The 16,678-nt window shown below is 44.1% G+C and overlaps 7 protein-coding genes across 7 annotated transcripts; 5 read left to right on the top strand and 2 right to left on the bottom strand.

Annotated features, from left to right (window-relative positions):
* V2V93DRAFT_366720 (uncharacterized protein) lies at positions 1-2,277 on the top strand. The gene is made up of 2 exons (XM_066909382.1): positions 1-1,912; positions 2,000-2,277. Exon 1 carries the CDS (start codon positions 46-48, stop codon positions 1,822-1,824), a length of 1,779 nt encoding a protein of 592 aa, XP_066767042.1. The 5' UTR covers positions 1-45; the 3' UTR covers positions 1,825-1,912; positions 2,000-2,277.
* A 162-nt stretch (positions 2,278-2,439) lies between these two features.
* V2V93DRAFT_379137 (AAA domain-containing protein) lies at positions 2,440-6,974 on the top strand (the record flags this gene model as incomplete). The annotated part of the gene is made up of 5 exons (XM_066911996.1): positions 2,440-2,444; positions 2,713-2,728; positions 2,799-4,753; positions 4,819-6,082; positions 6,273-6,974. 5 exons carry the CDS (start codon positions 2,440-2,442, stop codon positions 6,972-6,974), a joined length of 3,942 nt encoding a protein of 1,313 aa, XP_066767043.1.
* A 257-nt stretch (positions 6,975-7,231) lies between these two features.
* On the top strand, positions 7,232-8,730 carry V2V93DRAFT_179356 (uncharacterized protein). Its single transcript, XM_066906942.1, has 4 exons — positions 7,232-7,648; positions 7,725-7,779; positions 7,853-7,890; positions 7,947-8,730. Exons 1-4 carry the CDS (start codon positions 7,363-7,365, stop codon positions 8,525-8,527), a joined length of 960 nt encoding a protein of 319 aa, XP_066767044.1. The 5' UTR covers positions 7,232-7,362; the 3' UTR covers positions 8,528-8,730.
* Positions 8,731-8,844: 114 nt separating this feature from the next.
* V2V93DRAFT_366729 (Alpha/Beta hydrolase protein) lies at positions 8,845-10,655 on the top strand. The gene is made up of 5 exons (XM_066909383.1): positions 8,845-8,954; positions 9,025-9,232; positions 9,294-9,467; positions 9,528-9,768; positions 9,833-10,655. Exons 1-5 carry the CDS (start codon positions 8,933-8,935, stop codon positions 10,598-10,600), a joined length of 1,413 nt encoding a protein of 470 aa, XP_066767045.1. The 5' UTR covers positions 8,845-8,932; the 3' UTR covers positions 10,601-10,655.
* On the bottom strand, positions 10,466-11,418 carry V2V93DRAFT_366730 (uncharacterized protein). The gene has a single exon (XM_066909384.1). The coding sequence runs from the start codon at positions 11,367-11,369 to the stop codon at positions 10,686-10,688; it is 684 nt and encodes a 227-aa protein (XP_066767046.1). The 5' UTR covers positions 11,370-11,418; the 3' UTR covers positions 10,466-10,685.
* Positions 11,419-11,492: 74 nt separating this feature from the next.
* V2V93DRAFT_404220 (trypsin-like cysteine/serine peptidase domain-containing protein) lies at positions 11,493-13,535 on the top strand. Its single transcript, XM_066912638.1, has 2 exons — positions 11,493-11,792; positions 11,846-13,535. The coding sequence occupies exons 1-2, from the start codon at positions 11,638-11,640 to the stop codon at positions 13,278-13,280; spliced, it is 1,590 nt and encodes a 529-aa protein (XP_066767047.1). The 5' UTR covers positions 11,493-11,637; the 3' UTR covers positions 13,281-13,535.
* Positions 13,315-15,773, bottom strand: V2V93DRAFT_385210 (uncharacterized protein). The gene is made up of 2 exons (XM_066912229.1): positions 15,163-15,773; positions 13,315-15,104 (listed from the first exon to the last, which is right to left on the bottom strand). Exons 1-2 carry the CDS (start codon positions 15,753-15,755, stop codon positions 13,682-13,684), a joined length of 2,016 nt encoding a protein of 671 aa, XP_066767048.1. The 5' UTR covers positions 15,756-15,773; the 3' UTR covers positions 13,315-13,681.
* Positions 15,774-16,678: the final 905 nt, after the last annotated feature.

Here is a 16,678-nt window from a genome sequence, read left to right on the forward strand (position 1 = left end):
CAAGACTTGCCCCTCTTAATTTCTGTATCACTACTCTTCCCCTACATGACGTCCTCCGCTCACGTTGCAGTGCACGCGCTCGGGGGCCTAGTTCCTCCGAGGCTGATTGGGCCTGCCATTACTGTTCACGGAACTCGCCTCTATGTACACGGCGGAAAGTACGCTGCCTCGAAAACTGATACGCTCTCGACCGGACTATATGTTCTCGATCTCGAATCGCACATCTGGACACGACTTCATCCGCCAACTCGCGCCTCTTCTACAACCGCATATGCCCACAAATCACTAGAATCCACCTTGTCTTTAGACGATGGAGCTCCTGAAAGCAGATATTTTCACACGATGACGTACCACGACAATCGTCTCTACATCTACGGAGGCATGGTTCTCCGCAACGCCACGGCTGCAGATCTTTGGTGTTATGACCTTGCTTTACTACGCTGGGTGGCTCTTCCGCCTCCTCCTCCAAACTTAGCTGCTTCTCATGGTCGCTGGGCTCACTGCGCTGGAGTATGCGGGCACACGCTTGTGATTCTAGGCGGACAGGATGCCGACGCTGATTACCTCCAAGATCTTGTGCTTTACGATCTAAGTCGGCAGGTTTGGTCAACTCGGTCGCGTATAGTTTCAGTTGAAGAAAGGAATCACGTAGGATTTGGTGCCTATAGATCTGTATTGATTCCTTCGTTATCAAGTTCGACCTTGTCAGATACGTCAGCCACAAATGCACGACTGTTTCTATTTTCCAATTACAACACTGAAGAAAACTCAATGACGCTGGATGTTCTTTCTTCGTCTTTAGTATCATTTTCCCGAGTGTCAATATCAAGTTTTGATAACTATTCGCCGCCATTCTTGCGGTTCCCCGTTGGCGGGATGCTAGGCGATAATGTTCTTATTGCCGGAGTATATTTATCGACAGCCGCGCAGTATTATGCGGTGTATGCATACAATATGCGTACTCATTTTTGGACAGAGATTCCATACAGATCTACATTGCCATCAGAGAACCTATCTTCGTGGACATCGTCTTTTTATTGTTCAGCAATTTCAAAATTTATGATTTTGGGAAGTTACAAGTCCAGTGCCACATTACTCGACGACTACAACGATCGAGTAATCAGTTTTTCAGACATATTAGAGATTGATTTGGCAGGGTATGGAGTATTTGCTAATGCCGCAGTTGCGGGCGTATCGCTTTCTGAGGCAGGTCAGAAGCTTGGGAAGGTTGTACTAAATGATGCGTTTGCCGACATGGAGATTGTTTGTTTTGAGAGCATCAACGAGGACGATTCAAGAAAGCTCACGTCTACGGTAAAGAGGATTGGAGTGCTCAGCCGAGTACTAAGAGAGCGGTGGGGAGAGTATTTCATTGCCCTTGAACAGCAAGATTCCGACGATGAGTTTATTGGCAGTATGCCCTCAACTAGGCGAGGAACGGTGACGACAGTTGCATCAGCGAGTTCTGAATCCAAGTTCCTGGGGGGCAGGAATTTAGGTATTGCCGTTAATATGGGAAAGCGAGCGCTGTTTTTTCCAGAGAGATATGAGGTCGTTCGTGCTCTTGTTGAGTGGCTATACACCGGAGTTCTATATGATTCGATGGAGCAGCTGCAGACTCTCGCTGGACTTTTGGCGCTGGCTCGAAATTACAAGATCTGCTTGCTGAGAAAGCAAATTGTTTTAAGGTTTCATGAGATTTTAAGTGAAACAGCAGCAAAGAAAGGCGGAGCGGAGGAAAACGGCAGGCGGATTCGGCAGATTATTTTTAATGCAGCAGCGGCCTCCGGAGAAGCTGGACTGATATCTAGAACTAATATCTAGTAGTCAGTAATGCAGCAATCGGTCGGCAGTTAGTCGCCGTCCATTATATGTGAACAAATGGAAGCGACGCCCTAACCCGAAATATGCGGTAAGCGAGGTGTAGATGCAATTTATTTGATACACATGCAAAAGTTGTTTACTAAAGGCAGATGGCTGATTGAAAGGGTATAAACAGTGCTCTTAAATGGCAGAAATGGTTATAAATGCAAAGCAACTTGCTTTCAGAGCAATCCACGAGCAATCCACGAGGCTCTCTTTATCTTGTTAATATTTAGTTCTAAGCTAAAACCGGGACAGCTGTACACCTTTACCGAGACAGATCTGCATTCAAACGCAATACTTTTACTAAACAGCTGAGCTACGCAAATAGAATACTCCAAAGTATACCGACTTTGGTTATAATCCATCTACATAATAATCAATCTACATAGATAGCTCTGTATCATATTCGAATATCGATATATAATACATCCATCAAACTAGCCGTTTTAGCAACAGCCGCTTCGCGCTATTTGCAATCTTTCTTTTCCGAGTCGCGCCAAGACCAGCAGGAAAATACGCTAACTGAAAACTCTCTTTCTCGCGACTCACCCAAACTCAGTGCACATTTTTGCAATGACGTAAGTGATATATAATTAATCACGTGATTGTAAGCACAGTAGTAGGAGTTGGTTGACACAGCGCGAAAGACGCGCGCAGGTGCGTGACTTTGACGCGCCTGCTGCTACGACACTCTAAACTTCTCTGATAACTGTTTTTTATTGTATTTATTGATCACCCTGATATTTGCTGCTTAGTGGCTAGCTCAGTCGCGAGAGCACTTAGCAACATGTAAGTAAATTCACTCCTTCTCATTATTTTCAAACACTCTTATTGATTCTGAGCTAGGTCCAGCATCCAAAAGGTATACAGTATCGTAAAACTATTATAATCTCCTGCATCTACTGCTACATAGCAGCTAACCGATTTAACAGCTATCTATTCAAGGTATCCGCTCTTTCGATCAGAATGAGCGTGAAGTCATCCACTTCTATACACCGCTCACTCTCATCGTTGGGCACAATGGCTCTGGTAAAACTACAATCATCGAATGTCTACGCTATTCCACCACCGGCGATCTTCCGCCAAATAACAAAGGAGGGGCATTTATCCACGATCCAAAAATTGCCGGCGAAAAAGAAGTCATGGCGCAAGTGAAGCTTGGTTTCACGTCCACCAGCGGGGTCTCGATGATCTGTACCCGGTCTATGCAGCTCACTATGAAAAAAACCACCAGGACATTTAAAACTCTTGAAGGGCAGTTACTCGTTAAGCAAGGCAGCCAGCGAACCACCATCTCAACCAGATGTGCTGAACTTGATGCGCAGATGCCGCAATATCTCGGTGTCTCAAAAGCAATCTTAGATTACGTCGTATTCTGCCACCAAGATGAAAGCTTGTGGCCATTGTCTGAGCCTGCTGCACTGAAGAAGCGATTTGATGAGATTTTTGAGGCTTTGAAATTTACAAAAGCCTTAGATTCTATTAAAGTCTTACGCAAAGAACGCACGATCGAGATTAAACTTCTTACAAACGATGTCGGCCATCTCAAAACCGACAAAGATCGCGCAGATAAACTTCGATCCCGGATCCAGACTTTTCAAAAAGATATCGAGGTTTACACTGAACAAGCTAGGGCGATTAGTGAAACTATGGATAAAATCACCTCTGAAATCGCCAGTCTTTTCAAGTCTAATCAAGGATTTCAGAAAGTGCTCTCCGAGCTAAGTGAGAAGAGAAACTCTCTATCCTCTTTGAACGACCAGATACGTCGTCTTCAGCAGACCATAGAGCCAATGGATGACTCTACAGAAGACCTTCAAGATCGTCTCGCCTCGTTTGAATCGCACGTGCAAAAACAACAAGACGATCTCAAATCTCTCAAACAGCAAATCGCGGCCATACGTGCAGACGCTGACTTAATACGACTCAAGCATAGCGATGCTCTTGGTGTCGAAGGTCGTTTTAAGGCGGCAGCAGATGGTCACCGAATGCGACTAGCAGAACGTGAAGAGCTTGTGAAGTCTATAAGTCGCACAAGTAATATTGCAGGCTTTACGATGCTTCATCTTGACGACGCCCAAGTTTCTGATTTTTATAATAAGCTCAAAGATCTTGCTCTGAAATTTGCTGCAAATACTGCTCGGATTAAAAAGGAAGGCGAAGCCGAGGCTGAAAAGACCAGAGTAAAGCTGGAGAATGCACGCAGTGAGAAGAATTCTGCCGAAATGCAAATCTCTTTGAATGACAAAATGGCAAAGACGCGTGCGGAAGATAAAGCGCGACTTCAAACTCAAATTGATGCGATTTCCACTGACGAGTCCGAAGTTTTGTATGCAAAATCTGCTGTTGAAAATGCGCGAAAAAACCTGGAAGCGGCAAAAGCTGCGGTGGAAGAGAAAGAGTTTCCTTCAATTATCGCGGCTAAAACGAATGAATTAAGGGAAATTGAAGGAAAACTGGAAGATGTCAATAATGAGCTCCTACTCGCAAACAAGCAAAGCGATATGCGTGCTAAACTACGGTTATTGACTGAAGATATTGAAAAACGCCAGCGCTCTATATCTACAATCAAGAATGCGAATAAAGACAGATTTTTCAAACTGACTGGCTCTGACATCGAAGAAAACACCGTGGAGATGAGACTCAAGACTACAATCGAGCTTGCGCAAAGAGAAATACTCGAGAAATCTGAAGCGCAGGCACAGACCGCTGATGAACTTTCAAGAGCAGAAACCGAGTACAAAATTGTCAAGCAGGAACTGAAGTCAAAAACTGACAAAATTGATGAAGATATTGCAAAGTTTGAGCAAGTGTTTGAGACTACAGATATATCTACCTATGAAGAAGAATTAGATGATCTTCAGCAGAATCTTGACGAAAAGAAGCGGTACGTTGACATTTTAAATATATCGCATTCATACAGTTTCTAACTACCTCTAACTACTTGAATAGAAAAGCGGCACAGTCTGAATTTGCTATAAGTTATTTCCGGGCAGCTGTAGACTACGCTCGAACCAACAAAAAATGCTCTCTCTGTAATCGCGGGTTGAGCGATGCCGATTCATCGAAGCGGAAAAAGGATCTTAGCGTGGAGGACTTGGTCGAAGTCATTGAAGGGCAAATTGAAAACCTTAATGAGCTGTTGAAAGGTCGAGATATGACTGATGACATTGAACGGCTTGATTCAGCTCGGGCTCTTGCACCTCAAGTTGCGACTATCCGTGAGACACGAAGGAATTTACCTGTATTGGAAGCTAAAGTTAAGGAACTCGATGACCAATTAAGTGCATGCAATGAGAGAGTCATGGCCTGTAGCGCGGAAGTCAATTTAGCAAAACAAAACCTAAGCGGTATTGAGGTTTTGCGTAAACCGGTGGCTGACCTTGTGCGCGCGGTCCGAGAGCTAGAAGAGGCACAAGCTACAATTACGGGCTACGAAACACAACTGGTGAGCACATCTGGCACTTTGATTCGGTCAGTGGAAGATGTTGAACGCGATCGGCGGAATCTGTCTGACTCTGCGAATGCAGTACGTAAAGAGATACAGAGAATAGTTGAGGACCGAGACGCGATGCGAAGTCAGATTGCTATGCTGGATAATGATGTACGCGATGCGCGGATGAGACTATCTGCGCGCGAGAATGATTTGCTGAGTAAAAATGCTCTTGTGGGGCGTATGCATGAGGTAGTCCGTGAGCGCGATAGCGCGCTTCAAAGCATTGAGAGATTGAAAGTTAAGGTGGCTGGATTGAATCCTTCGATTAAGGAGTTTTCTGAGCAGCTTATGGAGACGCAAGCGCATTATCAAAGTCAGGAACAGGTTGCTATAAATGACGCCGCAAAGATCAATTCCCAGTTAAGTGAGTTTGAAGCTGTTCAGATGGCTGTCCACCGTTACATTGAGGATAATGGTGAAGCTAAGCTTGAAAAAGCGGTTGGACGGGTCAAGAAATATGATGCTCGAATGAAGCAGCTTACGGCTGACCTCGAGGAGCTTGTGACTCAGCAAAGTATCACTGAGCGCGAACTCGCAAACATGAATTCACAGAAGCGACGGATCGCAGACAACATTCAACTTCGAGAGCTTCGAGAGCAGGTTATGGAGCTGCAGGAACGTATACGGCAACTTGAAGAATTAGACGCAGAGAAAGATAGGCAGGCTTATGAAGATCAAACGCAGCAATTACAAATGCGGCAAACAAAATTGACGGCTGAGGTAAGTTTGCTTTTTTGCTTACCGCGGCTTGATTGTTCACCTGTCTTGACAGCCCAGGCTGGAGCCATCGGTGGCTGTCTCCTTGGGCTAATCTATTGCGGCAATCTACTGCGGCTGTCAGATAGCGGATATTTGCGGGGTAAGAAGTTAATTGATAGTATTCTGAGCTAACAATTTTTTACATATACAGTACGGGCAAAAGATTGGCGAGCTGACTCAGCTTAACGATCAAGTAAAGCAAGGGCAGCGAGAGTTACGAACCGAGTTCCTCAACGTCGATGGGCTTTACAGAGAGAATCTCGTGAAGCTCAAAGTTGCTACAGCTGCAAACGAAGACCTTGCAAAATACAGTAAGGCAGTCGACAGTGCAATTATGAAGTACCACAGTCTCAAGATGGAGGAGATCAACAGGATCATAGACGAGCTATGGAAAAAAACATACAGTGGCACGGACGTGGATACGATTTTAATACGGTCAGATGATGAGAGCGGGAAGGCCAACCGGTCGTACAATTACCGGGTTTGTATGGTCAAACAAGACGTAGAGCTTGACATGCGTGGACGCTGTAGTGCAGGACAGAAGGTTCTTGCATCTATAATTATACGACTAGCGCTGGCAGAGTGCTTCGGGGTAAACTGCGGAATCATTGCGCTCGACGAACCGACAACGAATCTTGATCAGGAGAATGTACAGGCACTAGCGAGAAGTCTGGGAAGCATTATCTCGGCGCGTAAGCAGCAGAAAAACTTCCAGCTGATCATCATCACCCACGATGAGGAGTTTCTGCGGTACATGAATGGGTCGGAGCATTGCGAGTACTACTTTAGGGTATCACGGAATGAGCGGCAAAAGTCGCAGATTGAGCGGCAGCGGATGAGCGAGGTGTTTTGAGGGCCAGTCACCCTTCTCACTGTCTTAATCTGCATACACAAAATTAATCTATCTGCCTTAGTATGTAGTCAAGATACTAGCCTTTTTCTCTCAATAAACTGAGCGATCACTATCGTCGTTAGCTATGAATGGGTGGGATTGTCACTATCGCCAAAAGCAATGTGCAGTAAAACGGAAATTGCGGGGAAGAAAGTAAATACTAAATTTCAAAACGGGCTAACAAAGCAATTAAGCCGTCAGAGTTGCGGCCCGTAACACTTCTAGCTCGCAGTATTTCATTAATATAATCCATTTAAGAGATTAGCGTTTTCGGGATAATAGCAAAATACACGTGTAATCTAGAGATTTCAGTTGGTCGTCAGCTTTTATCAGGTTTGAGTGTAAAGCAATGCGTCTGATACCTGTTATCGCAGCGCTGCTCTTTGCTACCTGCACAGCTTCCAAGCTGCCTCCGCCTCCTCCGCCAGACTTGATCAACTACGACCCAGACAAAGATAGTCTCGGTGCGTCGGATGCAGTCATTCATCGCTCAAACATATTCATTCATCCACGCGCAGAGTTCCCGCAGTGGCTCACAGATATCACTGGCCTGCATCAGTGGCCCGGACTCGACGCTCCGTACGTAAGTGGCATGAATTTCGACTTTACCGGGATTCCACAATTTCAGCAATACGGTGAGGCTTTCCTATAATCAAATTACTTGACTTGTTCGGATAAGTATTAACTGAGAGGCGTTTTGGGCGCTTGTAGATCAGAGACACTGCGAGCGAACGTATGGAATCAATAGTTGCTCCTTTGATTGCGGGTAAGTTTTCCAGCATACCTTTTCTCTCTCAAGGTTTATGCTAATCTACATACTTGCTTCCGCTTTGCTTAAGACTATGCGTGGGTCACAATGATATTAGACACTGCCATAGTAAGTTCTAATCTCCCGGCATGAGCGGATCACAAGACTGACCAGCACCCTTTTAGGACTCGTGCAGACATTTGACGACGGACCGACTGCAGATACTCCAACGCTACTCCACTACCTCAAAGGCGCCAATCGCAAAGTCTCTTTCTTTGTACTTGGAATCCAAGTCGTTTCATTCCCAGAGGTATTTCGCAGTATGCATCGCGAAGGTCATTTGCTAGCGACTCATACGTATGGCCACACACACCTGCCTAGTCTGACGAATGAGCAAATTGTGGCTCAATTGCAGTGGTCAATTTGGGTTATGAATGCTACTGCTGGTGTTATTCCGCGATTCTTTAGGCCGCCTTTTGGAGGTGTTGATAATAGAGTGAGAGCTATTGCTGAAAGATTGGGATTAACTGTCGTAGTCTGGGATCTTGATACCAATGATTGGCGACTCAATGATCAAAGTCGATCGTCGGACGAAATTTACGGACAAGTCAGAGTGTGGAAGAATAATGGAGTCAAGGGTATAATGCTTGAGCATGATAATACGCTGTTTACCGTTGCTGCTGGCATTGAAATTGCTGAGATTGTTGGCAAGACAGACTACACTGTTGCTGACTGCAATCGTAAGGGAACCCCATGGTATCAGTAAAAGTGGGATACCAATTCTGGCCTGTTTACCTGTTTATACCCTTTTCATATTGAACTTCATATCGGCGTTAACGACTGCGAGTGGGAATGAGGGTGTGCTGGTTCATTGTTGTATTATTTTGATTGCTAATTCTATGAAATTGGAAGAAAATGAATTAGGTGTCTTAAATCATTGAATGTTGTTACCGAAGACGTATTTGTAAATGCGAGAAAACATAAAGAATCCTGATCTGTGTAATCAGTACTCGACCTTTAGCTCAAAAGATGTGAGGCTCAAAATCAAGGCTCACACTATCGAATCCCGCTCCCAAGAAATATATTTAACTCCAATCCTAATCCAATACTCTGCGCTCTTCAGTTTTGTGTTTAAATTCGACAGACTATAGACTCACATTCCTCTGAAAAAATGTCTAGCGCAACTCGTTATGGTGAGTGTTCTCATTGACAGCAGATTGATTATTCTGGACGATACGCAATACTAACCTGAGCTTGAACCAGAACGAGTCTACGAACAGCCTGAAAACCCATTTTCTACAGTAGTTTCCGGTCAGACTATTGCTATAATTCCTGAATTTACTTTAGAATCTGGGATTTCACTTCGTGAATTCCCAGTGGCGTATAAGACATGGGGACAACTTAACGCGGAAAGGAACAATGTCATGGTCATATGCCATGCATTGACTGGCTCTGCTGATGTTAGCGATTGGTGAGTACTCTTCGGACTGACTGGTACATTAATGAGTCATCTGGTTAATAAATGATTTTAGGTGGGGCCCGTTGATTGGACCTGGTAAAGCATTCGACACTTCGAGATTTTTTATCATATGTATGAATTCACTGGGATCGCCATATGGCTCTGCGTCACCTTGTACGAAAAATGTTGAAACTGGAGAGCTTTTTGGCCCAGAATTTCCTCTTGTAACTGTGCGCGATGATGTAAAGTGAGTAATAATACTGGACCCGTTGTCTATAATTAACTGCTAATTTTTTGCAAATCGTAGCATCCATAGATTGATCCTCGATGATTTGGGAGTTACCCAGATTGCGGTCGTAATTGGTGGATCTATGGGTGGCATGCTAGTTTTAGAGTATGCTTTCTTTGGATCTGAATATGTTCGCTGCATTGTGCCGTTAGCTACCTCATCTAGACACAGCGCGTGGTGCATATCGTGGGGAGAAGCTCAGCGACAGTGTATCTACTCTGATCCTAAATACGACGACGGTTATTATTCTTTTGATGACGTATGCCTTTGAAATCTTGCACATCAAGTTATTAAAAGAGCGTTACTAACAGAAATTTTATTAGCCGCCAAATACTGGTCTTGGTGCAGCTCGTATGTCGGCTTTACTCACCTACCGTTCGCGTAATTCGTTTGAAAGCAAGTTCGGTCGCAATATACCAGATCCTACTCGCCATCGCACAATTAATGCTCCACAGCGTCAACCAGAAAGCATCTCAGAAGAGAACTGGGCGGTTCACAATGATGGACTAAAGAATGGCAGGAAGTTAAGCACGCCGTCAGGGCGCAGTACACCTGAGAGCGAGAATGTGCCAAATTTAAGCACTACGCCGTCGAGTACATCACTGAACGGTTTCTCGTCAAAGCGAAGGCCACAGACATATTTTACAGCTCAGAATTATTTGCGTTATCAGGGCGAGAAGTTTGTCAAGAGATTTGACGCGAATTGCTATATTGCTATCACTAGAAAACTGGACACTCACGACGTCTCCCGCGACCGTGGCGGCGATGTAAAGCAGGCTCTGTCAACATTAACACTTCCTGCCCTTGTTATTGGAATTGAATCTGACGGATTATTCACTTTTGCAGAGCAAGAAGAGATTGCTACGTATATGCCTAATGCGCGATTAGAGAAGATTGATTCGCCAGAGGGGCATGATGCATTTTTACTGGAATTCGCAGAAGTCAACCGATATATCGTCAGTTTTCTACAAGAGACATTGCCTGATATCATGGGTAAAGAGGGTGCAGACATCGTTTCTGATAACGAGGAAATTGCCGAGGTACGGTATAGCAGCACTGTTGGTGAGGTTGAGGATCTGACAAGCTGGTGATTTAATATGCAATTTAACTATTTCCCAAACCACAAAACGTTCCTACTATTATACAAGTTTTTTTTTAAATTAGTACAGTCACACTTCATGCAGCTTTGCTTTTCTTCCGTTGAACTTCTTCCCATTCCTTGTCTAATTGCCATCCCGCCTTATAATTCTCTCTCATATGCAAGAACTTGCACGAATCACCATATCCACAGAATCCAGTCTGCTTATAATCTTTACACACATCAGGCTGATAATCTGTGACAGTTGTACTTCGCACATTCGAAGCCGATTTCATTGGTCCAATTTTCTTGGAAAGTGATTCGCGAGGAGTAATAAATTTTTGGTAGTTCGCATTACCGCGGTACAAGCCTTCTTCGAGAGCTTCGGCCTCGTCACCAGCTAAAACTTTAGTCTCTTTAAGTGATTTTGAATTCTTTCCCAGCAGAAAATCCTCATCGTACATCGCGCTCTTCTTAGTTATATCCGTCGTGTTTGACAGTCCGCTTGAACCAGTGGTCTTGTGCTCTACAGCTCCAATATCAGCACCTACGCCGGTTTTCGAAGATCCATTAGCAGTAGATGTGATATTATCTGAAATTCCCCCGCGTTTCCGTTTATTGGTCAACTTCTGGATAGGCTTAGAAGTTGTAGGATCCGAGTTCTCTGATTCAGAACTACCACTGTCGCTATCTGATTCGACTTTTGATCTCGCAACTACGCGTTTTCGAGCATTCAATGCTTTTGCTGAGGGCTTTTTGAAAAACGGCACTGTCGACGACATTGCCTAATAATTTGCCGACTTTCTCGCGCGTGGTGTTGTTGGATCTGGTGAAGTGAATGCGACAGGAAGTATTAGAAGAGTGGCGAAGACTGTGGCTTATAAATGGAAATGTGGCGGGTGATATAGTAATTAGAGGGGTTTGTACTAATTTGAGCATCGTGTGGGGTATTATGTAAAGGTAATGAATGACGCGTCAGTTGCAAGACGCAGATTTGATAACCGAGCAGCTAATTTAGCAATGACTCCAGGATTAAATGAGTTTTAAAAAATGAATCAGATTCGAGACTTCAATTTTTCGTTTACTACCGCTGCGATTAGGGTCGTGTTTCGAGATGATGAAGGCGTGCAGCGACAGGTTGCAGTCTCTGGAGTGTATATCTGTAATCTACTTGATTTGAATGATCCGGGATTTGTCTTTACGATGTGTGTTTCGATATTTTTTCTTTTTGATTTTGGTTGCTAATTATTGAATTCAGATCATCTGTTCTTGCCAGCAAAGAGGTAGCCACTGACGAGAGATGCGCATTTTACATGGCGACGTCGGATCACGTCACTTCAGATACCATATTCTGGTCGCCGATAGACTATTCAACTTCTACAGACTTATTCCACCTTCGCTCATTTATATCTTCATTTTGCAAAAATGCATCTGGCACATTCCGATTTAGGCCTTCGTCAACGGATCTGTCAATTCCATCTTTTCTTGCTGTGTTTCGTCCTCAAAGGCGTCTTTCTCCATCAAGGCCCTTCACATTCTCGGCGCCGGTGTCGTCCGGTACTAGAGTTTATATTGAAGGCGCACCATTTGCAATTGAAAGTCCGGCGTTATTTTTGGGGTTTCAGATGCGTGGATCAATCAGCTTTATCGATGATACAACAGGTGTGATCCTATCCGATGCCCGATATCTTGACGGAATGGAAGGTAGTGCAGTGGTTATTGACGACGATAATCAAGTTAGCGTGGGAATTGTTGCTGGAGCATTACAAAAAGTGAATGGAGAAGGCGAAGTTCTGGTTATTTACCCGTGGTCATCGATAGTAGATGCTATTTCTCAGCAGTTATATATACCGCCGCACAGTCTCAGTGATTTAAATGAGTCTATGATCAACATAAAGGACGCGTCTGGTTTTAAGCCTATTGTTTCTAAGTTATTTGTTATGGATATAGCGCCAAAATTAACCACTGACACTGGTCTGATGAAGCAGACTGTAGTGTGCATATACGTTTACGCTGCCAATGGGCGTACTCGATCATGGGGAAGCGGAATACTATTAAGTCCATCCACCATCGTCACAAATCACCACGTCGTTCCAAGCGTCACTGAGACATCGCGTGTCGTTGTAGTCACTGCCGACAAAGAATTTTTAAGAGTGCGAGAAACCAGAATGCCATTTGAAGGTTTAGACATGATATTTTTACTTCTGGACAAACCAATGAGCATGAATTTGGCCGCGACTTTAACAACAGAGAATAACATTCAACGAGGCGAACCGGTGATTTCTGTTGGTTATGGTCTGTTTTCGGCTGTTGCAACTAGAACCGGCGCGCCTCTTCTATCTCGAGGTTTCATTTCGAGCATTGTAAATCTTCCACTCACTGCATATAGCGGTGTAGAAAATTCGATGCTTGCGGTTTCGGCTTGCTGCTGGAATGGATCCTCAGGAGGTGGAATCTATTCCTGTTCTACTGGACACCTTCTTGGCATGATTACCAGCAATGCAAAGACGGAACACAAGAAGATATATCCGCAATTGGGTTTTATAATACCTGTAAGTTTAATCAAACTCGGTTTCGACTCAATCGCAAATACAAGTCAGGTGTTTGATAAGATCGAGTTAGAACCGAGGGTCAAGAGAATATGGAAGATGCAGCCTACACATTCCGCTGTGCTTCTCAAGACGAAATTATGAAAAAAAAGGTCTACATAGCTGACAATAGGTATTACTTGCTCATGAATCAATCGGACCGTGTATGACATTTTCTCTTTTTTTTTTGGTCAATATCAAAATTAAAGGGTTTATCATCATATGATTCCAATATATTAACAAAGAGCACCCGATGCCGATAACCGTACAAATTCAAACCATAGGAAAGTCAAAAACTAATCTGGTTCGTAAAATAAACATATACTAGGCAATAACTAAATCCTAAACAATTAACAATGGATCACAAGATTAAGAGCCAATCTTGAGTATTTCTGCCATCAAATTCCCTACTACTCCCAATATACCATAGAACCATAGAATCAAACAAAAAAAAATTAACAAAAAAAAATTTATAGAAAGATTGATAGATATCATAACAGCACAGGCTATGATGATAAGAAATCGCGTCTTATATTGACAAAAGCAGCCTGTCCTCCTTGCTCTGCAAGCTCACGTATCAAGACAGTAGTATGTTTGATTAAGCGTTCTAAAGGCGCGATTGATAGTTTACCCTCACTGACGAGAATGGCGGCATTCAAATCTTCTGCCACAGCAGCGCGCCCATCCTCCGATAAAAGATGTGCAACGGGGGATTGTAAAGGATCAGGATAAGCCATCAATGAAAAGATGTCTCCTAGCGCCTTTTGCACATCGGGGACGAAGGTCGTAGTGGGAGATGCTGTTATTTGGGGGGAGGGAACTGTGGAAGAAGAGGAATCTGAGGCAATAGAAGAAGCAGAAGATGACATATTAGATGTGGTAGCTGGCTTCGTCGATATCTGCGTGGTCTTTGGTGTGAACGTCACACTTTTGTAGTCGTCATGAAGCTTCTGACCATATCGCAAAGCCTCATTTAACAGCTGATCTGAAGAGTTTGGCACAGGCTTTTCAGATTCTGCCGCAGAAAAATCTGACATTTCTTGATCCTCAGAGTATTCTCCAATCTGGTCACTGACCGTCCATTCATCGCCTTCTTTGGCAAGAGCACAGGATCTCATCAATTCGACAAATTTTCGGCATTTGAGCTGGAATACAATTTCAGGATTATCTTCAAATGCTTTAGGAAAGAATAGCTCTGTGAGTTTCAGAGCGCGGTCGATGTTTCCTTCCAAGACGGCCACTCGGATTTTTTGGCGATTAACGGTCTCTAAATCTTCGTGCATGTCTTGTTCAGAATAACTATTCGCGTTGTTGCCGTTGTCTACGCGGGCATTCGAAAAAGCTAAGATCTCTTTTTGGACATCGTCAGCAAAAGCATGGACAGAATCTACATATCCATTATATCCAAGATACGAGGCAATCAGCTTATGAATTGTGTGAGTGAGAGCAGCATCAGAGGCAGAAGCTCCTGGACCATTTGGAGGCGCTGAGGACAAGCCACCATTGAGAAGTTCGATCGACAGAGGATAAGAGCTAATTTGTTTGTAGGTTTTGATCTTCTCCTCTCGCATGAATGCGTCGATATCAAACATGAATGGTCGCTGGCCAAAGTTGACTCGGATATGTTCGCCCACTGTTCGCATACCAACGGTTGGATAAAGAGCAGATCCCTTAACATCCTTGAACGCAACTCCAAGAGAGATTCCATTCTTTGTGTAAAATGCGGTGCCGTTACGGAAGTTGATGGCACATCCAATGATATCATTGGTAGAAAATGTCGGGCCGTAGGGAACAGGACTATAAGGTTTTCCATTAGTTTGGCATGCAAAAGAGTTACCATCATCTCCATGATAACCCCAAGAGTCCTGTACCCAGCCGGGCATCTTGTTGAGGGCAACCTTTGGGCCACAGAATCCGATACCGATAAATCTGTAATTGCAAGTTAGTTGACGATGTCTAATTAGAAGCGCATGCCCGATTTGCTTACCCTTCTTTGCCGGCTGAGATGACTTCCACTTCAAAATAGAAGAGGCCGCACTGGGGCGTTATTAAGTGATTAGCTCTAACTGCGGCGGCATCCTGATCAGATGCTTTAGAGGAGGGTCCAGTGTAGCGAATCTCCAATTTGTCTTTGGACAGATCAAGTACGGCAGAAATACCTTCTTGATTCCAACATGAAGGCAGGGGTGGAAGAAAGTCCGATTTGGATGTTTGTGAAGGGAAGAGTGAGGTTTGGGAGTCAATTTCCATCTGCTGCTGGCGTAGGGAGAATGCTGCTGCGGTGTCTGCAGGGATATCTACCGAACCGACAGAAGGAACTGAGAACGTTGTGGTATTCAGCGGATCTTGGACCACATATCCGGGCTGTTCAAATGGTGTCAAAGGACCGGAAACCGTGGAAGAGGTCTCCAACGGAAGCTGTAGAGAAGGTCCACTTGGAGCCGATGCGAGCGAGTTCTCAACGCGGTCAGCGTAGGCTGTGTATTCCAAATAAGACGGAAGCGCCATTTGGGATTCAGAAGCTGATGATTCCACTGCAGCTGCGGTCATCTGAGCAGTCTTTGCGGAGAAGAGCGCCATTGTGTGTGAATGTAAGAATCTGGGGCGTGGAGAGAGTGATCTGGAACCGCATAACTGCCGAGGTGTTGAGAAAATGTTATTTGAGGTGTTTGTACCCATATTGCTGTCTAACCTCAAATATTGATATTTTTCGACTTTTGGAATTTTTAGTTCTATTTGGCAGGTGTTCTACCGTCGATTAATAGCTGTTTATTTACAACTTATCCGTCCCTGTGCAGTTGAATATTTGTTTTGTAATAACATTTGCCTCGTTGTTCGGCAGGTTAGTGCGTCACAGAATGTGAGGCGGAGATACCACGACGGCGACCGTAGGGAGTAACAGCAATAGTATATCCATAATTGGTGCAGAGCTAAACGATAACATTATACGGACCTCTGTATCAAAGCTACTAGAGTGTTTAGCGAACCGGAACGACAGTTACAGCTACACTATAGATGAAAGGGGGTATATTGCGATATCAGCACGGCCGACTGGGAGCTAGAAGATGAGCGAGGAGGTAGGTACTACGAATCTTAAAGATGTATGGCTGCTGCAAACAAGAGTATTAAAGTCGACATGGATTCAAGTCTAGATAACTGCGAATATGGCAATAGGGGTCAACATGTTGCAAATATGTTGGCTTATAACGACATGGTATCCTATAAATTGGCTTATCCAAAGGACATAAATGGCAATGACATTAGAAAGACAGTTGAGAACCTTTGTGCGCATGGCAAACATGACTACAGCAAGCGATATGCTAGTGAAGTGAATTTGAAAAGCAAATTTTTAATAGCTTCAGCCAGAAACCACTCAACTATAATATACGCAGAACTTTTAATACATGACACATTAAAATAGTTATCATCTCGTATGCCTATTCTATATATATCAAAAGTATACGCGTCGCGCCGCATAGACTCCTCTGTGAACGCGAACTCTT

Source organism: Kockiozyma suomiensis (assembly GCF_038497685.1).
Source record: "Kockiozyma suomiensis strain NRRL Y-17356 unplaced genomic scaffold V2V93scaffold_4, whole genome shotgun sequence".
NCBI classification, from domain to species: domain Eukaryota; kingdom Fungi; phylum Ascomycota; class Lipomycetes; order Lipomycetales; family Lipomycetaceae; genus Kockiozyma; species Kockiozyma suomiensis.